The 23,613-nt window shown below is 45.6% G+C and overlaps 2 protein-coding genes across 2 annotated transcripts in view; both read right to left on the minus strand.

Moving 5' to 3' along the window:
• Positions 1-3,329: 3,329 nt before the first annotated feature.
• On the minus strand, positions 3,330-19,912 carry bard1 (BRCA1 associated RING domain 1). Its single transcript, XM_048238601.1, has 11 exons — positions 19,723-19,912; positions 19,374-19,430; positions 18,797-18,945; positions 17,194-18,212; positions 16,598-16,678; positions 15,721-15,893; positions 12,865-12,991; positions 11,328-11,460; positions 9,212-9,304; positions 6,078-6,175; positions 3,330-4,217 (listed from the first exon to the last, which is right to left on the minus strand). The coding sequence occupies exons 1-11, from the start codon at positions 19,794-19,796 to the stop codon at positions 3,864-3,866; spliced, it is 2,358 nt and encodes a 785-aa protein (XP_048094558.1). The 5' UTR covers positions 19,797-19,912; the 3' UTR covers positions 3,330-3,863.
• Positions 19,913-21,835: 1,923 nt separating this feature from the next.
• abca12 (ATP-binding cassette, sub-family A (ABC1), member 12) overlaps positions 21,836-23,613 on the minus strand; it is a 62,553-nt gene continuing 60,775 nt past the window's right edge. Inside the window, 4 exon segments of the mRNA XM_048238602.1 lie at positions 21,836-22,215; positions 22,385-22,522; positions 22,719-22,824; positions 22,989-23,081. Coding sequence (XP_048094559.1) covers positions 22,114-22,215; positions 22,385-22,522; positions 22,719-22,824; positions 22,989-23,081 — 439 coding nt within the window. The 3' untranslated portion in view covers positions 21,836-22,113.

Genomic DNA, 23,613 nt, shown 5'->3' on the forward strand with positions numbered 1-23,613 from the left:
GTACAGGTCTGCTCCCCTCTGTTCAGTCAACAATGGATTTACTTTATTCCCTTTTTTTTTTGGTGTTTGTTCAAGCAGAGCCTTAATATTGCATTTGAGCACAGATCAGTGGACAAAGTCATTAGTTGGGATAGGTGGAGGCTTTTCTCATAGATCCACGGGTTCAGACTGTGCGTGAAGGCGACCACCTCTAACCAAACCTGTTCCCACATCCTTGGCTTTTTCCACCATGATAAATACCAGTCATTAATTCAAAGGCAAATTCCGCTAATCCCAAGTGATCCATCATGCCTTTTTCTCAGCAACTGAAATTCATCCCTGTTAACCTTTTAGACCCTTTTACAAAGTGCTGATGGATGAACTAGTCAATAAAAGATCCAGGGTTTTGGCAATGAGACAAAAATGAATGCAAAAATATGATCCCTTAAGGAGCTGCATATTTGGTGTGTACAAAGTACCCACGTTTTAGCTTATGTCCACAAGATTTTCTCGCTCTCCTAGATCCCTTTGCCCTTCAGGCCACCTGCATCTTCTCCTCATATCCTCCCAACCCAGATTAAATCTCAGACAGGAAATATCTTTGTCTATCTAGTAAGAACACAAGAAAAAAAGGGATTAAAAAAGAAAGGGGAAAAAATCTATCTAGAACTCTGTGCGATGGCTAATAAGTTCACTCAGTTTTAATCAAATACCTTGCACTTTAGAAAAGTCTTTCATTTATGTAGTTTTAATTCACAGATAAGAAGTGGAAAAAATGAGAAATGGAGAACAACAAGCTTGATTCCAGATCAGATATTTGGATTTGAGGCAGAAACACAGTGTCACGGTGTCACAATCTTTGTCCAGCTCCGTTTGAAGCCCGCTATGCCAAGCAGACCCCACAGCTGCAAACAAAACCACAGCTGAGGCTGAGGCAAACATGCTATATTTATCCCATTCTTCTGCCTGTCTCGCTCTCTCGCCTGGATCGCCTCTCCAGAGACACACTAGCCAGTGCAGAGCCATAGGAGGGCATCAGAGTGGACCACATGCTAACCATCATGGTGCCCTGCTCCAACAGCCAGACTAAACTACAAACCCTGCTGTACCAGAGAGACATATTTTCACTCCAGTTAACATGTTAGCTACATTAGGGACCCACGCGCTAAGTCATTGCATAAGAGGCTATTCTGCACAGTGGACTCTCAGTGAAACACAAAAATGCCCCCTGTAGCAGGGTTATATCATTGACTCTCAGGCTTGTTCAAATGCTATTTAATGATAAAACAGCACTGCTAAGTTTTATTTCAAGACTGGACACATCTTTTACATATGTATAGTTTGGTTACAGTTCATGTTTCAAAAGGCCCAAGGAACAGCTATTAAAACATTCCCATTTATTCCACATCTTTTCTATATCTTTCTCCATTGACAATCATTCAGGGAGCAGCAGGATGTCTAGACTCTTTGACAAGTCACACATTGTCACCCAGCAAAATATTTGGTTCATTCACAGTTCCATGCAGTTCTTTTGCTCCTGGGTAAATTTGAAGATGATCTGTTGAAGCAGTCTGTCTCTGGTGTCTCTTCATTCCATTTTTAGCGGCGGTCTATAGTCATTTGTGCATAGGAACATGGACATGTGCACTCCCCTCCCCTCTATCTAAAGTGAACATTTGCTTCTTTGCTGTCCATTTTGTAGATGTGAAAGTTTCTTTTCTTGAGACACCGACTTAACTGTAGCTGAAAGCTATAAGATTGTTCTCTTTTTTTCCCTACATGAAACTGTTACATGAAGTGTGCCTGAAAACCAACTATAAATTGTATCCAAGGATGAGAAGAAAAAATACTGTTAACAGATTTTATTATTCATAACAACTAATTGTTATTATTAAGAGGTTGAACTGTTATCATTTAATAATATATCATATAAAATATACACATAAGATGAAAGGCTATATACTATTTTTCATTTGAAAAAGACAGATTAAAAGGTTTGGTTATACATATTGAAAATATACATAGAAAAACATATTTGTGTTGAAACTAACCAAACCCTTTGGTTTTATTGGTTCCTAATTAAAATAACCCTTTGGTGCCCTTCACATGTACAAAACTGTAAATATCTTAAAACATTCAATATGTATTCTGCATTGAGAGGTGGAGACAAAAAAGAAATGTGTATTATTTATGAAGACAAAAACTATTTTGTTAAATAGACTGGATAAAGTGTTATTCAACAAAAAAACAACTGTTTGTGTGTGTGCGTGCATTTATTTGTTTCGCTGACTCTCCCACTTCTTAAACCCAGAAGAGTTACACCAGCCCTCCCCTGCCCACTTTGACACCAACACGGGCTCTGACTGAGAGCACACTGATCAGATACTGCAAACACGCACAATTTTTCACCGCTGACACCGGCACTATTTCACATCAAGACATTCATTTATGTAGGAAAGCATCATGTCCCAGCACGGCTTGGGCCACGGCAGAGAGAGTGCAAGTGGGACATCGCTCTCAGTGAATCCCGTCAGCGACAGCCAGGAACTCTGCAAGGGGTCCGGATGGTGGACCCCAGCACCCACCCATCCTTCCCCCACTCCATCTCCACCTGCGTCTGCACCTGCCCTGCTGCGCCATTAGTTTAACCTGACCCAGTCTCAACATCCGTCCTTGTCCCTGTGAGTCTGAGGAGCCACCAGTGCAATAGAAGTGACGACCCGAGGCAATCCTGGAGGAGTTAGAGCCGATTGGTTTCCCCCCAGAGCCAGGTGGAGAGAGCCTGGCCTCCTCCTCCCCTCGTCCCATGCACAGTGGTCCTTCGCTACCTTTCCAATTCATCACCCGTCTCAAATCCTCTCCTCACTACTAATTGCCTCCCTCCACCTCCTTCCAAAAAGAGGGCAAAGCAATTTAATGCAGCTCACGGCAATCAATAGCAATTAGGAGCATCCCTGACTAATCCGAATGAAAGCAGCATCCTGGGAGACGGCCAGAGAGCACCTCAGGAGCGCGGCCAGACATCAGCCCACTTTTTGCCCTTCTTCCCTTCTTCTCATGCAAAACTTGTTTTTCCCCCCAAACAAAACAAATGGAAAAGTTGTTTGTTTCTTTTGAAGAAAGTGGTCAAGTGCCAACCCGGTGACTGGAGTATTAACTGCTGCAACTTCTCGCTCACGGATCCTTAAGTTCAGTTATAATCAATCTTCCAAACAAAGGCATTTTTTTGAAGGTTGTTAAGATGCAGCAGCCAATCTTAGATTTGAATCTATCCTCGTCATAAACTCGACATGTTCTTGGATTGCAAATAAACAAAGCCTCACTTTTGATGGACAAGGAAGATAGTCTTTCTCCATTCCTTTGGAGAAAGTTTATGATAAAGACAGAACAAAGAACTCTTTATTGTGACATTGGATTTTCCCACAAGGACACTCTGTGGCTTACAAAAGACTTTAGTGTTACAAATGACATGCACAAAGAGACATATTTTATAATCTTCTTTTATATTTTTTAAACGGTTTCTATACTGTCCCAGAAAACGTAGAAAAAAGAACACAGCACAATAGGGTTTGAGAGGCTTCCTGCTCAGTGTTTTACAAAGAGAATACTCTTGGCAGGAAAGAGAAGGACTTCGATTTTCCACTTATTCAGCAGCCTGAAAGTGCCAGAATGATTGCTAATCACTCTTATTATATTGAACCGATCCTTAGGCTTCAGAATCTTTATGAACTTCACTCTCTCTACAGAATCATGATTCAAAACACCATGCATAGCTCGTGGGTTACAGCTGTCTCTGAATAACAGTAGGAGACAGACGTACACACACAAAGTTCACTTGGTCCCCTGGTCCCTGATAGTGGACAGGGGCCTCCTTGCTCACAGCATCAGGGTGCCGGCGCTGGTTCTATCTCTGGAACGGGCAGGAGCTGGAAGGCAGAGATGCAGTCCAGCAGCCAGCTAGCGGGGGCTGACCACACCTTGCCTAGGCGTACCCGGGAGGGCCGGTAGGCGCCCTGGGGCTCGTAGAGGATGTACTGCGTGCAGAGGGCCTGGTCGGAGCCTGGCTGGGCGTGGTAGGCGGCGGCACTCAGGGTCTGTGTGACGTCGCTGTCCGGCTTGGGCTGCCTGCTCAGGACCTGACCCCCTCCCTCGCGGATGAGCTTCAGCAGGTCAGCCTTCTCCGGTCGCTGGAAGGAGCCCAGCAGGAAGAAGAAGCAGCCGTCAAAGAGCCGGGGAAGCTACAGGGGGAACGAGAAAGCGTATGAGTACATCCCCAAACAGGGCCTCTACAGCCTCTACATGATGCCTGGCTGGCTCCTGTTTGAGAGGTTATCAAGAGCACTCTGCAGACATATCTGACCATTTTACTTTGCAAATGAAACAGAGGAGACCGGCTTCTCAACATGTGGTTGCACTGACCAAAATAAGTCAAGGTCGTTATTGTTGCTGATATCAGCAACATAGAATTTAGTATTATTAAAGTATTGAGATTTTTTAAAACTGGTTTATTTTTTGTCGGTTTTACATGGTTTATTCATGATGTGTGTCGATTTGGAAAACAGCATCTGTTAACTTACTTAACTTACATGGCTACAGTATATGGTTGCAATTCTGCAGGAAGTGGCCATTAAGGGTGATTGTGAACTCTGACCTCTGCCACAGCACTCTGTGCCAGTGAGAGCACAGGGCCTGAGGAGAGGGTCAGCAAGTTTCAGTGTCACTGGTGCTCACTCAATCGGCTATCTACTCAAGGGCAAAGAGCTCCTCAAATCCTAGCTGGCCTACAGCTCTGTGGGAGAGGAGGCATTCCAGCTGCTGCCACTGGTGAGCTGGGCTCACACTTCTCTTATTCTGACTCTGAACACATTCATCTGGATGATTAAAAAACTGCAGTCAATAACGCTTCAACTGTTGAGTAGTGAGGGAAAAAAACAGTAAGCTCACATTTTTAGACTTCATTGTATGTGTACAAATAGTCAAGATGGATGGGTGAAACCGGAGATATTGGTAATAATTAAAAGGCAAGGTAATTTAATGAGAAACTGTTTCTTTAAAACTGAAATGTTAACTGTTCTGCTGCAGGTTGTGAATATCGTCTGTCCAGAAAAGACATGTTATTTGAAAAGTAAATGTCAATTTCAAATACAAAAGCAGAGCATTTGATGTGTCCTAAAGCAAGAGTTGCCAATATTCATTCACTTGATAAAAGGCTAATGTTGTGTGCTGCAGGTTGTGAATATCGCCTGTCCAGAAAAGACATGTTATTTGAAAAGTAAATGTCAATTTCAAATACAAAAGCAGAGCATTTGATGTGTCCTAAAGCAAGAGTTGCCAATATTCATTCACTTGATAAAAGGCTAATGTTGTGTAAATAAATACACAACAAGCTATATTATCAGGGGTTTTTTTATGACCGTTTTTTAAAATATTATTACCATATTGCACCGGCCACCCTATAAAGAAGAACACCTGGCAGGTGGCCCGTAGGTCATTTGAGTTTGAGACCCCTGACCTACAGTATATCATCAAACTAGCACAGTCAATAATGTTTCAGGAGTTGAGTAGTGAAAGACAGACATTAAGCTCACAGTTTTAGACTTCATTGCATGTGTAAAAATAGTCAAGATTGATGGGGGAAATCTGAGCTATTGGTTAACAACAACAACAGCTATGCCTCCACAGAGATGATGTTAAATGAGATGATCAGCTTGTTAGAGACCACATTTTTGTGAGGGCCAAGACTGCTCGGTGAGTGCCTCAGTGCTCTCCGTTGTGTCCTAGGGCTGCTCTAGTCTCTGGAGCTAAGCAATAACAGGGCCATTGCCTCCGTTTGGCCAGCCTGCCCTCCGGGAAGAGGGTGAGTCATGCGTATGAGTCTCTCAGGCAGCGCTCTGCCAATGAAAATGGGAGTAATAAAAAAAAGAGCCTGGGGCCACGCGCAAATCAGGCCTCGGTGGACGGCGCCTCTGCTCCGCCAACGGTCACTCTCTCAGGGGACGGCAGGACAAGCAGAGGAGCGAGTCAGATCTGTCTGTCTGCCTGTCTGTCAATCACTCCCTCCCTCCCTCCATCCCTCCATCCCTCCCACCATCACTCACCAGGTTGTCTCGGTTGAAGCGGCTGCGCTGGGGTCCTTCCCCCGCCTCATGCTCCACCTCGGCGGCCCGGGCACCTGCCTGACGGCAAGCCTTCACCCCTGTAAGGACAGAGCAGTGAGACAACGAGAGCAGGAATGATAAGAGAGGGAAATGTGAGGATGCAGCATGAGATCTCCAAGGACATGGGCGCGCCTTGTAATCAAACAACAGACGAACAAGCAATGAAAAAAAAAAAAAAAAATGGAAAAAAGAATCATGTGAAAGCAGGCTGATGCAATACAGAGATATATGCTGTGAGCTCTTCCACAGCTAGACCAGATTTGTTTAAAATGTACAAAAAAAGGCCTTCTCATATGGAGGAGCACCTCCATCCACACACACACACACAAAATATATTCCTTAGAGGGAGGTGGCTTAACGGACGAAAAAAAAAAGATATAAATAAACACCCAACACAGCCTGTGCTGGCCAGAAGACGAGGAGAATCCATTAAACTGCACTACAAGGCCAGCACACAAAAGACACAGCAGTACACCCTGAAAGTGGCCATTACATGCTGTTTTCCTTCAGCTGCACTCATTTTCCACAGACAATTTTTGTGTGCAGTTTACCTCTGGCTGTTCATCGCTCTCTGAAATAGCACCACCCCCACCCCAACGTGCCCCCATCCTATCCACACCACACCCTTTAGCCCTTGCAGTGCGGGGAGAAGTGCGAGGCAGGCTATACACTTCACTGATGTGCTGTCTGCAAAGGCAGCAGATTGGCCCATGAAGCCATTATCTATTGTTGCCTGGAAAGTGTTCATCTCACGTTAGAGTAAGACCTTACCAGGGAAGAGGGGGGGTGAATGAAACTCCTCTTCCTTTGAGCTGGCTGGGGGGGTGGACAAGGCTTTTAATTCTGCCTTGGCCTCTGCAGAGTTCTAGAGAGGACTTGCAGAAATCACTGAGTGCAAATGGGCCTCGAGATGAAAATCATATTGGAAAGGTAACCAACCATTTCAGCCCACACCCTCCTACCCGCCATCTCAGAGACCAACGTTTCACAAGGAGGAAGAGGAAAAGGAAAAGGGAAAAAAAAAAAAAAGTTGAAATGTTGCTGCAGCTGTGTGATGCTGGTCCATTAGTGAGATTACGCGTCCGGTCTGCTCGCTGTCACAACAGGGCTGACTCCATCTCCACATCTCCAGCCTCCGCTGGGAGATCACAGCTCTATCTGGTGCTCAACCACTCTTCACACAGAGATGGGACACACACAATCCCACATGCCATCACACTCACACACACACACACCCTAACACGGACGGCGGGTACAAAAACGTGGTCCTGTCTGCACGCCTCGGCAGAAGTCATCAGGCCCATAATTGCATTTCCTCTTCCTCCTTAATTACAGCCTTCATTTCCAAAGACCCCAGCGGGCGGTGCAGGCAGACAGAGATACCGGGGTTAATCCGGCCCCCACTCCGGACGATAGGGCCGGCTCGTTAGCCCCGACTGCCAGGGACCATTAGCATATCAGCTAATTAGATTCCAAAAGATGACGGGGGGGCTGCACAGGGCTAGGACTCAGGGACTGGGTGGGTGGGAGGTGGGGCTGTTGTGGAGAGCCACGGAGGCTGGCCTGGTGGCATCTCCCAATCACACGTCTCAGGCATCCCGTCCTGGAGAGCTGGGTCAGGGAGCCGTGACGACAGGAGAGAGAGAGGGCTGTCTGAGGCCGAGTGGAGCCTCTAGTGCTCAGCCAGCGTGGAGAGCAGAGGACTGCTGCATGGAATTACACTGCCAAAGCCAAATGACATGCACAGAGACAGAGACACACACACACACACACACACACACACACACACACACACACACACACAACACACACACACAACACACACACACACACAGGCACGCACAACACACATGCACAACACACACACACTCTAAGTGGGACAAGTGGATACTTCATTGTCATGTGCATGTGGTAGTGGTGTAGATGATTGACTTGGGATAGCATGCACACAGTACAGCTTAACTAGCCAGAGAGTGTGTGTGTGTGTGTGTGTCTTGTTGCCATCTTGCATTTTTCTTACATTAATAAAAAAAAATGTGGAATTTGCCTAAGACCAGCACAGGCTTACTGGCAGACCCTGTGTTGAATACATGAGTGCAAATAAGAAAACACACAAACACACAGAAAGAAAAAAACAAAATGGTAGACACCTTCAGAGAAGTGCTTTATGAATTCCACTAAAATGTGTATGCCCGCGCACGCACACAAAACAATATCTGTGGCTGCCGGAAGAAATCCTCTCGATTATTTGAGAGGGGAGGAACAGAGGGTCAAACAGAAGACAGAAAACATTCTCCTCGAGAGCGAGGGAAAAAAAGCAGGTGGCCATGGAGGAATGCTGAGATGAGAGGTGGGGGAGGAGGCATGCACTTCTCTCATCAGGACACACACTGCTTCAGTGCGCCTTAAGGACATGCCCCAGCTCTCTTAACAGCACACTGAGGAGAGAAGGGCATGGAGAGTAGAGAGAGATAGAGAGAGAGAGATGGACAGAGAGAGGGGAAGAGAAAAGAGGAATGGAGAAGAGGTAGAGAGGGCAAAGTGATAAGAGTGAGAGAGGGTGGGTTATGGGGCAAGGCAGAGACCCAGTAAGGGGGAGAAAGATGGAGGAGAAAGAAAGAAAGAAAGAAAGAAAGAAAGAAAGAAAGAAAGAAAGAAAGAAAGAGAAAGAAAGAGAAAGAGAGAGAGAGAGAGAGAGCGAGAGCGAGTTCCATCAGACAGAATGCAAAAGCATGTCAGAACTAGACTCCCTGCTCCGCTGAGACCCTCTGACCAGCTTGTTTCACGGAACGGAAACACACTTCACAACAGAGCGCCATTCATGTTTCCAACACATCCGATTCATTTAGCAGATGTTCCCATTCAGCGCAGCGCACGCGGCGGGCACATTCAACATGGAGGCCGTCCAGGTGGCCTGAGCAAACAAACCGTTCTGATGGGCCAGCACTAGCAATACAGGTGCCAGCTTCCACCCTGCAATCAAGCGGGATTCAGGGGGTGTCATCAACGGCAACCTATAATCTCCAGCTCCGTACGAGCTAATGGGGGCATGCGGGTGGTGCAGGTGGACTTACAGCTGAAGTGGAGGATCCAGCAGCCATTGAGAATGCCCTGCAGGGTGGACAGCGTGGTGGGCACTCCGCCCTCTGCCACAACCACATGGGTCACTGGTGGGAAGAGATATAACAAAACAACCACACTGGCATCAAGAGGAGAATAGCATGTGTCATTGGCCCAGCCAACTCAAACCTTTAACTTCAGAAGGCAAACATTAAATCCACACAGAAGCAATGACTGTAGAAAAGATAGACATTATGGTGTCATATAAGGCAAAATTGGTTGGCCATTTCGGCAAAGTTGCAGCCAGAATCTGTCATTTTTGTGTAGTAAACATTTTTGTGTAGTGTAGTAAACTCTAATTTTTGTGTAGTAAAAAATTTGCTAAGCCCATTCAAAATAGATTTTTTTCTTGAGGTGGCTTTGCTTTTGACCGAGTTGCTGTAGTTTTTCACAGTAATTGTAAAGAACTGATTACCGTATGTATATTTCTGATGATGTAATATGCTGTAATTTAAAGTAACACTATGTGACTATTTGCCGCTTTCGGCAGTATGATTTCATAAGCAACTACTTTTGGCACCATTAATTTTGTTTGAATGGTATATGGTTATGTGAAGAGCAAGCACACATCATTCTGTATTCCAGGGGCTATGCACTATATAGCTATGCACTATGTAGCTATGTAAGTACTTGGTGGAACATTCTGTATTTTCACACAACAAAATACTGCCAAAAGTTGGTATGTTATCAGGGTTTAATCAGTGCTAACCGGTCAGTTGTTGGAGTTTGCATGCTTTATACTGTATGTAGGCAGGGTGGTGTTCACACACAAAAAGAATGGCAAATGTGAACACAGCCCTCTAGTTTTACACAAAAATGCCATAATGCTGATTTAAAGTCCTAGTAAAATTTAAATAGGTTTCTTGAGCATAAATGAATCTGACGGTCGGCTCTGTTCAGTTAATCATACACACAGCACTCAACTTTCAGATTTAAGAATGCAATGCGCACATATCTATTTAGGCAACCCCCTGAGAGAAAACGGCAAGAAATTATTTATGAAGTCTTACAGTTGAACGGCATTCTAAAAGCCTTTTCTTTATTATTAAACCAAACACAAACTGCCACACACTTTATTTAGAAATACTTGCCTGTACATAATAATGACATCTTTGTGGGGGTTGCAAAACAAGCCATGTTATTTTTAAATCTGGGGCTTGAAAAACAAAAAGGCTGCTCTCGTCTCCTCGGAGCGAAGCAAGGGAGGAAAGCAAACACAACTCAAGAGTCTCGCCTGCAGTGACGCGACGTGACAGCTCTTAATTAAAAATTAAATAAATGCTCATGGACTCCATGCGCGCAAAAGCGCTTTGCCTGACAATTGCGAAATGATCTTCATTATCTCTTGAAGCGAAATTCTTTACACTAGGCACAGAGGTGGCTTACACGCATATACTGTGCCTACATCATTTTAAAATGCGAGTGAATCTCAAAAAGCTGTTTGTCGAAAGCCCACCAGCCCTGAGCTAAGAATAAGATCCATTTTGTGTCATATTGAGTATTGCATTTTATCCCTCGCAACAATGGTGTGGCAGTGTTGTGTGAGAAATTGCTTCAATTAACTTTCATTTTGCATCCCTATCCAACTGTGATAGCCATGATTGAGAGGCTCTCTGCTGGACTATTCCGCAGTTGTCTGTTTCACACTCCCTCCACTCAGGCTAGCTCCAGGAGGTGGAGCATTACCATTTGCATTTTATCCCCAAAACTAAACGTCAAAATGAAGGAAGCTCAGACAGGTCAGCCTGGTCTTATCTTGGAAAATAATCTAGGCATCTACTGGAGATTACAATTGTGCTTCAGAAATTATATGGTCTTTACAGCTTTTAGAATGTTCTGATGTTCTGAAGCAGAACAATGGTGGCATTGTTCCTTATTGAAGGTGAACTTGGAACATTTTACTGACCAGTATGACCACATAGAACCAGATGTGACCTGATGAAGCAGCAAAGTTGACCCCACACACCTCCCTCCAGCCGAACCGAAGCCCGGCTCCTCCTTGCTGTTGACACAGTGGACAGTGTGCTCAGTGCTGGCTCTGGGGCCCAGCCTTATGAGCTCATTAATCACCTGCGCTGGAGAAGGCGTCGGCCAGCCTCGCTCCCAGAAGGCGCGCTGCTTGGGCCAGCTGTCGGCGCTGCGGCTGGGTCAGCTTGCTCCCGAGGAGGGTGACGCGGCCGTCCTTCTGCCCACAGCCACCCGTCTGCAGCGGCACAGAGCAGAGAGCAGAGACAAGTTAAAGGCAGCCCCACTTCAATTACTCTCCACATATTTAATTGTAGGCCACAGGCAATGAGCCAGCTGCCATCTTAGTCCACAAATCAAACAGCAGCACCTAGACCAGTCTGAGAGGCCGAGCTGGAGAGTCCATATAAACATAGTTGCATCTCAATAAAACTGCCGATTAGCACAGTAATAAAATGCAACTAATACAATCAGCTAAAGTAAATGCAATCAATCTATAGAATGGCACACACTGATCCTCTTTCACTTATTTATATTGTGCTTTCTTAAAGATGTAGTCTTAGTGATGAAAATTGTTTGTGCAGACCTAAACAAAAAGTGTGCTTACAAAAACAAGTATTTAGTAGCAACTGTACCTTAGTCAGGAGAGGTCACATTTTGTTGTTTGTGTCAAACAGGAGAGTCAATTCATTGTGTTTAGAAAAAATATTCAGTTTTACGACAATGCCATGACCCAATGTTTCCAAAAAAAGACCATGGGCCTATTGCACAAAAGCATAATTAAGACATCCGGGATAAGTTACTGAGCTGCGCTCAATGAATCCAAAACAAGAGCGTACAGGCTTAATTGGTTGCACAACGAGCAAGCCAGGATGAGCAGACACGGAATCATCAAGCCAGGTGAAACCTATCCTGGATAGGTGCACGCTCACGTCTCCCTCAAATAGACCCCGCCACCGATCACAGATTCACTGATTCACCATGGCAACTAGAGCGGCTTCATTGCTCATTCTACAGGTAGCGATAGCCTTTTCACAACAGCAACAAACAGCAACACCTCTGTTCAGGAAAATATTTCAACTAGGGTCACGACCACCACGCACAAAATGGTTATGGCGCTCCCGTGACGTCACATTGTCGCATGACAGGTCGGGAATGGCGATATGTAAAAGTTAAGTAATGATCACAAATGTTTAAATAATGACAGTGGGTCTAGTTATATGTGATCACAATGTCTAGTGGGCAGTGGAATAACTATTGGTTTCCGTTTGTGGTGACTGCTGACTGAGATAAGGGATGAGATAAAATAGATCCTGGAACTTAGCCTGGTCTGGAGCAGGTTAGCTCCACAGAATAAATCGCCATGGTGACTTATACCATAACATATCCTGCTGCCCCCTATCCCGCTTTTGTGCAACCGGATCACGGATAAATTGAGCCAGGATAACCAAGATATCCCGGCTTAATCCCTTATCCTAGTTTGTGCAATAGGCCCCATGACCAGGAAAACATTCAATGAATGTGTGTTGAGCAAAACCACAACAAAAACATCCGATTTCAATAACCAAAAGTATGATTTTCTCCCATCATTTTTGTGAAATGGAGTGAGTGATATGGATATGTGGGTGGTGGTTCTCCTTACCTTGCTGAGGCTGGCTGGAGGACTGAGGGGGGAGTTTAAGGGATGGCCTCTCTCAGACGCCCCCAACAGGATCTCGCGCATTTCGGGCGTCTCGGCACAGTCCAGCGCTCGCAGGCCAAACATGTTCCTGAAACAGAGCCCGTCCCCGCTCCCTTTAGCACGTGCACGCGGTGAGGAGCCATGCGTTTTATCAGGCTGCCACACAGCTGCATAATCACAGGCTCCAGAGCCTCGCTCACATCTCCAAGACCCAAGGTTGACACTTGCTGTCTCGTACATTATTTCCGAACATATAACTAGCGCAATTTGAAAACGATAAGAGCCTGCGGTGCAATGCTTTGAGAGAGCAAACACTGGCCTCAACAACAGCACGAACCTTGAGGTTCTGAGGTGTTTTCTATCATTTAGAGTAATTCTTTCGAGCACATAACATAACAAATAGCTTTGGGATGAGCATGCTTGTTAAAGTTATGTTTACACCATCCATTATGGTGCAATATCTTTGCATGGGCCATTTGAAGTCAGAGTGCCTTGGCGAGGAGCAGAGAAGTCATAAATCATTGATCTCCAGCCTACTCCAGAGCGCTAGTTCAATGCTCCGTTTGTTCCATCACTTGAAAGCAGGGCACCCCACACAGGCTGGAGTCTCCATCCAGACACAGGTCACAGACACAGACCTCACTAGGAGTCATCTTTTGGTCAGTTTGTTTTGACTTTTTTGGTGAGTTTGTTCTGTATGTAAGGAGAAACTCTGGGTTTAAAAGCTAACACGCATGATGGAGATGGATGCATCTCACTGCCTTCATCCAAACACAGCAGGAACAAACCATCTGATCTAAACACCTTTCTAAATCAATCTGAATGTGTTGTCTTGTACCGTTTTTCACAATTAGTTGGCATGGTGCTGAGTGACCTGAGGGTTTGTGACTAGCCCTGGGCCCTCACAGGAGAACCATATACTGAGGCAGCAATGACAAGATGCATGACATGGGCAACGCAAAACAACTTGTCCCCACAGGACAGCAGGCAGCGAAAGGAGACGGCAAAAAATGGTTTTGTGTCGAGATTAAGCCACAGCGAGGAGATAACACCTGGGGAACAATTAATAGGTCCACTGGTCCATAAAATATTTCATTTGGATTCATGAGCCCAACATCTCCCCCACCACACACACACACACACACGCACACAGGCATACACATACACACAAACATCCCCAGTAGATATGAATGTCTTTGGTGAAGACTGAAGCATAGACAGCAATCTCAACGAGCCAAGAACTATCGGTGAAATGCTTCTAGCACAGCCAAGCTCCTTATGTTTCTGTTCAGGTATTTGCTCATGTGTCTATATGGTTGTGCGTGTGCGTGTGTGTGTGTGTGTGTGTGTGTGTGTGTGTAATCACAGCAACCATGTTTTCCATGCTGATAAGGGAAATTAATGTGTTGATGCGTGCTGACTGGAATACTAACGAACCGCACATTCTGGTGTTTTCACAACAGCGTCAGTGAGCCACAGTGAACTTGGCAGATGGACCCTTCACCATGACATGTAACACTTAACTAGAAGCCAGAACGAAGGCAGAATGGAGCCAAACACATCAGCATTCAGCAGGGAGCAAGAAAATTAGCGCTTTGTCAAGGTTTTGCGCTTCCACCCGTTTATTTATGCGGCGGAACAAAAAGCGCGAGGCCAGCGAGAGTATCAGTTACGTGTGATGGAGCAGCTTAGAGCAACACACATCTCAGTGACTGGCAGGAGGACAGTACCCCTCTCTCCCGGTCTCTCATGCTCACACACACACACACACACACACACACACACACACACACACACACACACACACACGCACACACACGCAGAACACACAGGTGCACACACACAGGTGCACACACACACACACACACGCGCACACACACACAGCCCCAATCGAAGCAGGTCACTGATGCATGCCGGCGGGTGTCACAACGCTGATCGCATCGAAAATGCGGAATTCAAAGCCCCTCTCCACCTTACGTCCCTCAGCTGTCAGTCAGGCTGCAGCAGGGCAATGCCCGCCTGTCTGGCCGCGGAGCCTCCAGCCTCAGTGAGCGCCGGCGCTGATATTAAACACCCCTACAGAAACTGAAGGAGAAGAAACAAGTTTTTCGGCAATCAATTCATTCCAGATATATTACTGATAGAGCGGTGGCCGCTATCGCCGGGCTGCCAGACGCCGCAGTGGCTCTCCATTCGGCCGTATCTGACGGAGAGAGGGGAGCGTAATTGATTGCGGATGACGGAGGAGGATTGCATTTGTCTGTTACTGCTGTTGTGTGCAGGTTCCTCCTCGCCTTGCCCACAACACCCCCCCTCACTCACACACACACACACACACACACACACACACACACACACACACACACACACACACACACACACACCGTTTCACAAAGAGAAAAGACGGGAGGTGTGGGGAAATTGCTGATGCCCTCGTCATCGAGGTGGGGATAGAGAGAGGTGGAGGAGGAGGAGGAGGGGCAAGGAGAAGGACTGCAGTGAAGAGACAGAGGAGGCGAGACAGTCAAAGCGTGAGGCTTGGAGGTGAGATGAAAAGGGGAGCGCTGCAGAATCACTCCATCCATCTGCCATCTGTCCACACGGTGCGCTCGCGGTGCCAATGCAGCACACACGCACGCGACGCGAACACGACGACGCGACGCGACGCGACGCGACGCGCCTGCGCGACGCACGCACGCACGCACTTATGGGGTTTGCAAGCACGTGTATGCTAGTGGATGAGTGTGTCTGTGTGTGTGTGTGTGTGTGTATTCATTTCCTAAGGTGTGCAATGTGACAAGACACCGTAGTACTTACAGTACGCTCTGGGAGGCGCCGTGCTCCAGCAGCAGCCTGACGATGGTGGCGTGGCCGTTCCTGACCGCGTCGTGGAGCGGCGAGTCGTTCTGGTAGCCGGGGGTGTTGAGCAGCGAGCCGCCCAGGATCAGAGCCTCCACCACTGCCGCGTGGCCGTGGTTGCTGGCCTCATGCTGACAGACACAAAGCAAAAGAGCACATTGTAGCCTCCACAACATGGAAGACCGTGACTGACATGGTAATTACGGCTACGCTCGTTAAGACCGCAATCATCCTGCCACGCTCGGAAACAAAAACAATCCTACGCCAGCCTATGTGCTTGGCATGAGAATGCATGAGCTCTTTTTCTAATCACTGTTTTTTTTTTGATGGGGGGGCAGGGGGGCAGACTTTGGCCACGGGGGATATAGAGTGGGGACTGAACGGGGCGTGAGGTAAAGAGGTTGAACAGTCCGATTTGAAACGCTTACACCTTTTAGTCTGGGCTTGGCATGTGTGAAAAGCGCTCCATCTCGCCGTCTGCCCTTGAGCAGCGTGTAGCCCAGACTCTCACCGGCAGCCATGATGCATATTCACATGCTATTACATCAATCAATTTTAATACTGTGGCATTTAAATGGCCCTGAAGTCAGGAACTAAATACTTTGGCTTTTGCATCAATTTTTGTACTGTGAATATTTCATCTTTCCCAGTGTGCATCTCGGAAAAGCGGTGATGAAATCTAACTGCATTTTTCATGAGTCCTGTGCAGATGCCAGCCAAGTGAAAGACTGCATGAGTGCTGAGGCTGGCAAAGCGCTGTGGGGCATTTAAATTAAGGATTCCCTTTGTGTTGCTCGGTTTGTATGTTTGGAGAGGAAAGAATGGCACGACGCACCAGTGGTGTCCAGCCAGCATTATCCTTCAAGTTGGGGTCAGCACCCTGCTCCAACAGCCTCTTCACAGCTTCTACATCTCCCTAGAGAGAGAGGCAGCATGAGGGAGGAAGGGAGGGGGAGAGAGAGAGAGAGAGAGAGAAAGGGAGTCGGAGAGAGACAGAGAGAGACAGAGAGAGAGAGAGAGAGAGAGAGAGAAAGGGAGTCGGAGAGAGACAGAGAGAGAGACAGAGAGAGAGAGAGACAGTGCATGCAGGTCAGAGCAGAAATTAAACCCTGTGACAACATTCACACCCACACATACCACACACACACACACACAGAAGCAAAAAGAGCACGCCAGTCCTCCAAGCAGTGTGTGCGTATGCCCTGATTGACCGGGGGCTATTGATTGCTCCAGACAGAGGACTAAAAGGGCTTTGCAAGGATTACTCAGAAAACCCGTTTACAACACAAGCATGTCAATGACACAGATGTGAAGGCACACTGAAATGGAGGGTCATATACTCCCCAGCACACACCAACACAAACGTGATGCAAACTGACAAGCCGTACATTAACCATAGCAAGCAGCAGTGCACAGCGGGCTAAAGGCTACCTTGATGGCTGCCAGGTGAAGCGGCGTCTCCCCTTTGTGGTTCCTCTTGGCGAAGGCAGGGCTGCCTTGGCTCTGGCGCCCCTGAGACCTCCTCCCGCCGGCGGGTGAAGGTCCCGGGCTTAAGCCCGGCTCGCGCCTGGGTCCTCCAGGGCTGCCACGGGGTGAGGAGAGGGCCTGCGGCGAAGGTGAAGGCGGAGGGGTGGAGAGGGTGGAGAGGCCATCCACCGCAGCCAGCCACCTCCCAACGCCAGGTGAGGCCCTCGGCCGCTTGGGCGATCTCTGCGGCTCCACACCTCCCCCTGCCGGCCGAGCCCTCTTGGGCATCCTGCAGGGAGGGAGCTTGGATGGGCTGGCCGGTTGTTTAATGGATTCTGGAGGCGCAGCGGACGGTCCACTGAGCAGACCTGTGTCTGACATTGCAGACCGGGATGCTGTGACAAGATTCTCTGATGGGGGAGCATTTTCTTTCGGATGATCCTCGTGGAGAGGAGAGTCGGGGTTTTGGAAAGACACTCTCTTCCTGGGCCTCTTGCCCTCTCTCTCACTGCCGTCCCCTCCCCCCTCGCTCTCCTCCCGTCTCTCCTCGGGAGCACCGGCCTCTGCGTGGGTGCCGATGCCCCACTGCTGGTTAATCACCTGGAGCTGCAGCTTCCTCTTCTGCTTCCTGGTGATGGCCATCTGAGCACGCACCAGAGCTTGGCGGACTCGGACGTTTTTCGCAGGTTTTCTTTTCCTCTTGCTGCCACCGCTACTCACCGTCCTTGAGGGCGAGGAGGAACCCGAGTCCTGGGAGGACGCGGGGAAGTTGTACACGGATGCGTCCTGGGGTCTAAACAAGGCCTTCTGGGGCCTGGGGCGATGCTGGGCCAAGTCCGCGGGGAAGAGGGTGGCCTCCCCGTGGCTCTCCACCCGACAGCGTATGCGGTGGCTTCTAGGGCTGGTCCAGATGCGGTACCTCTTCTTGCGTTTGACAATGGGGCTCACCTCCGCTGCCTCACAGGGTTCAATTGGAGGCGTAGCTGTCAACAGACACACATCCCATATAATATGGAGGTAAGGTATCGTAGCATTGACATTTCAGCTGATGGCAGGTTCCCTTTTCAGGGTCGGGCATTAAGACATCAGTTCAAGCCCGCACGACTGCGTGCCAATTTATGCTGTCTGAGGCAATGAACTAAACATTTAACGTGCACAGGGGGAACTTTTATTCAGCAAGACAGTAGACAGGGACCTTAGCTACTCCTGCTGGTGTGACACCTTACTGAGCCCAGTCTCCTCTCCTCTCTGCCATGTAATTCAATGACCTCATGGGCACATACCCGTCAGTCACGGGAGAGCATTGCTGCCTACCACATCACCCTGCTGCTTTTGCAAAACTCACAAGCTCAGTGGCACCATGGTTAATTGCATTCTATAATTACAGTAATTAGTTGCCTCAGAGTTCAGTTACAGGTTTCTTTTTTTGAAAGAGCATTCATTCAAGCATTCACTCAACAAGTTAACATCACTCCGTGGCAGTGCATAATATGGAACTTGATACAAGGCCAAAGGTGTGAAATAATGAGTGAGGTTAATGTGTATGATGTGACTGATGGGCCATTACCTGAGACTTCAGGAGGAGCAAGAAGTACCTCCAGATTGCGAAAGAGATCGGTAATGTTACTAAGTTGCCTGTTGATCTGGATGTCTTTTACCCAGGCAGGGCAGAAACATACGCTGCATTCACCACCCGCGCAGGCCCCTGCACAAGACCTGATTCATATATACAGAATTAAAGAATACCGTTCAGGAGTAAGTTGTTTTGTTCTGACAAAATAAAAAGCAGACATTTGTTACGATGTCATTGACAGTGCCATGTCAATATTTCAAATGGCAGGGTTCGTGACGTTCGCGATCAAGTTACACTAGGCCGCTATATAGCTATTGACACGGTCACGGACATACAGTCAGACAGACCGACAGGTAGGCCTACGTTATTTAGCCTACGCCCAGGGAAATGTAGGCATCTTGTATCTTAGGACGCACACACACTCATAACACAGTAAGGACGGAAAGTTACAACTGCGGTGATCTATCCATCAGATGTCAGATCCAACGCAGAGCTGTTCCAGGCCAGACTGCAGTCAAAAATGCATTACGCTCGGTGTATGTTTTGTCAACAATGATAAAAGTCAACTTACTTGCAAAACATATGCTCACATGTTCCAAGACACAAAGGCTCACTCATCAGTTTGGAGCTACGAGGGAGAATTGACATATTAACTTCACGTCCGAAATAGTCCAATGTGGCTGCAACTGTAAAATCACTATCGATACCGTCTGTGATTACTCTTTGTGAAGTTAGCTCTACTATAGATAACACTCTGTGGCCCAGATAACTGGATAGATTATGTTAGTATCAAAGATGTTATAGTATCAAGCCTAGACGTGCACAAACAGCTGGTTCGCTAACTAACGTTAACGTTGGCAACAAGGCTAAAAGCTAACCCATTTTAGCCCTATCCCTATGGAAGCTTGATGACATATTACCATTTCGAGCACAGCAGAAGTTTTCGGAAATCTACGACTGCTTCCTTCGTTTTCTGCCAAGCATTCTGAGACATATTTGTAAAGTGATCTTTGAATGAATATCCTCTTTGTTTAATGTTAGCTATAGCCGTGTGACAACCTCCTCCGTCCTACTATTTTGGCTTTTCAATTGCCGCCAAAGCAGAGGCAAGAACAGTGACGAAACCCAACTTGTTGTCCAATCATGTGGCTCATTTTTATAAACTCCACCCTTTAAGGAAGTGACCAGTCACTTCTGTGATTCAATTCAATTCAATTCAAATGTATTTGTCACATACAATTATACAGAGTATATGTAGTGAAATGCTTTGTCCATTGTCTACATCATGGCTGTGCAATGTGTAAATAAATAAGGAAATAAATAGAAAAAGAAGAGAAGAAGAAATGTCTAAAGTGCATGAGGTGTTATCAACATGTCATTGTTACAAAAACTGTCATTTTTAAACTATTGTATTGTTCATACTCTGTAAGTTGCTTTGGACAAAAGTGTCTGCTAATTAACCATAACCATAACTCACTACACTTTATCATTACAGTTGTGAAAGTTTCCAAAAAGTTCTTCAGCTTACCACTCATAATGCTATGCACATTGCACAGCCAATAATGAGGAGAATGGTTTAATGACATTAGGTTTTATCTAGTGCAACAGAATAGTCTAACACAGTGTGTTTAAGTAAAAGGTCTTCCAAAGAATAAGGCACCCAGGGACTGCACTTGAAAAAGGTTTTAATGTAGAAAAAGCTCAGAACATTTAGCCCCAAACCATAATAAAAAAGCCAATGAAATATTCAACACATAATAAGGGCGGTGTGCTGTGAGAGATCGTATTAATAGAGGACAGAGTGAAAATACACAGACATGTGGGTATCATTTGTATCTGTGAGCCCAAAACGTCTTAGTGATTTATGTGTAAAGGCTACCTGTGAGAAGAGTTTAACTTATGTAGCTAGAAGTTCAGGGGGAAAGGATCTGTGTTCAGAGATGCTGACACAATCTGAATTGTCAGACTCTAAAAAATATGTGAATATACATTCTATTCTGGCTTGTCTTCATAAAAACAACATGTATTAAGTAAACAAAGGCTCTTCTTATAGGGCAATCACAAGAGGAAAATGCAAATTGCATGGGTTTGCAGTAACATTGCATAGTTGTGAATAAAATAAATATAAAGAAATACCATAAAATTACTTCATTTTCCCAGGCAATAAAACTTAAAACTGTAATAAATGTTTTCTCATACAAATGTGATTACATTCTACTGCATAGGCTATTATTGCCATGGTAGCAATATTCCAACCAGAATAAAGTGCAATTTATAATAAACTCAAAGATCGTAATTCTTGATTTCGCTTGCAAACTGACGGTTTTATGCGTTTACTAAACAAAGATTATGGAAATTAAACACCACTTTTCCATCAAAAAGCTTGTTGTAAAAGGCATAACTTGTTAGATTTAAGAACTAGGTTCGCTAGCTCTGTGTGTTATGAGCAAAGAATCTTTGGTTATGAGTCCCATAGAACAACACTGCCATCTACTGTATTAGAAAGTGTCAGCAGGCTACTTGTGGATCTGGGTGACTTCTCTGCCGCAAAATTTGTCTCAAAAATACGTGATCCAGAAATGCTGATCCACAAATGCGAAAACGAAAACTGTGTGTGCTGGTGATCCACAAATGCAAAATTAGATTTCACAAAGGCAATTTTCAGTTTTACAAATGCCATTTCATTTACAAATACACATTTACAATTGTGAAAACCAATTTACAAGTTACAAATATGATTTTTTTATTTGTGGATGTCAAACACTAATGCAAGTCAAGAAATATTTGTGGATGTCGCCATCTACTGGATTTTGCATTTCTGTGTGAAAGTAGGCCTATTTACATTGTGGATTTGTGTGACTTTCATGTGAAGAACGCCTCAAAAACACGTGAACTTTGGAAAGCTTAAGAATGCGGTGCTGGTGATCCACAAATGCAGAATCACATTTCACAAATGAAATTTTCGGTTTTACAAATGGCATTTTATTTACAAATGCACATCTATATTTGATCAATTAAAAATCAATATACGAGTTACAAATATGATTTTTTTATTTGTAGATATTAAAACACACATGCAAATCAAGAAATATTTGTGGATCCCCCTCTGTGCATATACAAATATTATTGAGACAAATTTAGCTCCATACAGCATGTGATCAAAGCTTGATAACCAACAATTAAATTTATCAAAAGAAAACAATGGATTTCCCCTCATGTATTGTATTCATTGTATAAAAGTATATATATATATATTCCTGATATTCCAAACAATGTATAGCCTTGGCTATTTAGTTAGAGAACCGTATCCTTCATATGTCCACAGCGTCAAAGGAGTCAAGGCTGTCAGAGTCCGAGCCCTCGCTATGCACCGTTTCCACCCCGACCTTCCCCATGGCAAAGTTGATGAAGACCTGGAGGCAAAATTCATAGTGGTCAAAAATTGTTCCACCACTTTTCTGTCTTCACACACACACACACACACACACACACACACACACACACACACACACACACACACACACACAGACACACACCGCCCATCCCAAGATTTGTCCACCTCTCACTGCGTTCAGTGCTCACCTCATCCAAAGTGGTCTGGCTAACAGAAAAGTGCTTGATCTGCAGTGCAGTCTTATTAGACTCTAACTGGTCAAAGATGTCAGCTATTCCACCAGGGGCGATGGGAACATGATATTCCACCATTGTAGAGTGATGGTCCTGTGGATAGTGAAAAACAGCCGCATGCTATGAGTCATGGTGATACTTGATTCTCACACCTACATCAAATTCAACTCCACCAAAACAATTCCACCAAAAATAACAATGGAATGGCCTTCAATAAAAAAAAAAAAAGCCTGTCATATTTAAACATTTCACTGTGTGACTAGTATGTCTTTTTAACCAATTTCTTCACCTTCAGGTATGTGCTCGGGAAATGTTCCTGCATGTAGTTGGTGATGGTGTCTACATTGCAGGAGGCCATCTCCAGGTACATCTTCACTGTGAATCCACTGCCAAACCTATCAGTGGAACACAAAAGATTTTTTAATGCTATGGTCTGAGTGACGATCATAAAAGAGGTTAGAGCCATCATAAGAGAGAAGAAGATATCTGCAGGGGAACCAAAAGCCAATGACCAATAAGGTGAGGGAATACAGACAAGGTGACTGAAAGGGGCTCTGACCTGTTCTTGATGTGCTGCAGGGAGCCCAGACATCTGAACTGTCCCTGCACCATAATGGCCAGACGAGTGCAAAGTGCTTCACACTCCTCCATGCTGTGAGACACAAAGATAGCATTAGCCTAGGCCCTAGGGTAGGTCTAAACTCAGAGGCGGACAGAGTACACAGCTTCATTACTTGAGTAAAAGTACAGATACCCTTTGCTAAATTTTACTCAAGTACAAGTAAAAGTACAACAGTCAGGTGTCTACTTAAGTAAAAGTACTGAAGTACTTGTTTTTAAAAGTAATGAGTATCAAGAGTACAAGAGTAGCCTACATTTTCTAAATATTGCATTACTGCCACAGTGGTTACATTTATGTACAGAAACGTCCTACATGGAGTAATGAAAAATGTTAATGTTAATACCTTGGAGAATGTAAAAGGAATTGAAAGTAAAATCAAGTCATTTTCATCGTTTTACCATGTTGCCAGGGATGGGCAGTATTTCTAATACATGTATATAAAATACGTATTTCAAATACAAAATACTATTTTGTAATTGAAACACTTGAAGCGAAAACTATCATTAACTTGTTCAGAAAATTGAAATAGTCTGGCGAGGTGGGGCCACAGGTTGGCACATTC

Source organism: Alosa alosa, chromosome 3 (assembly GCF_017589495.1).
Source record: "Alosa alosa isolate M-15738 ecotype Scorff River chromosome 3, AALO_Geno_1.1, whole genome shotgun sequence".
Lineage (NCBI taxonomy): Eukaryota > Metazoa > Chordata > Actinopteri > Clupeiformes > Clupeidae > Alosa > Alosa alosa.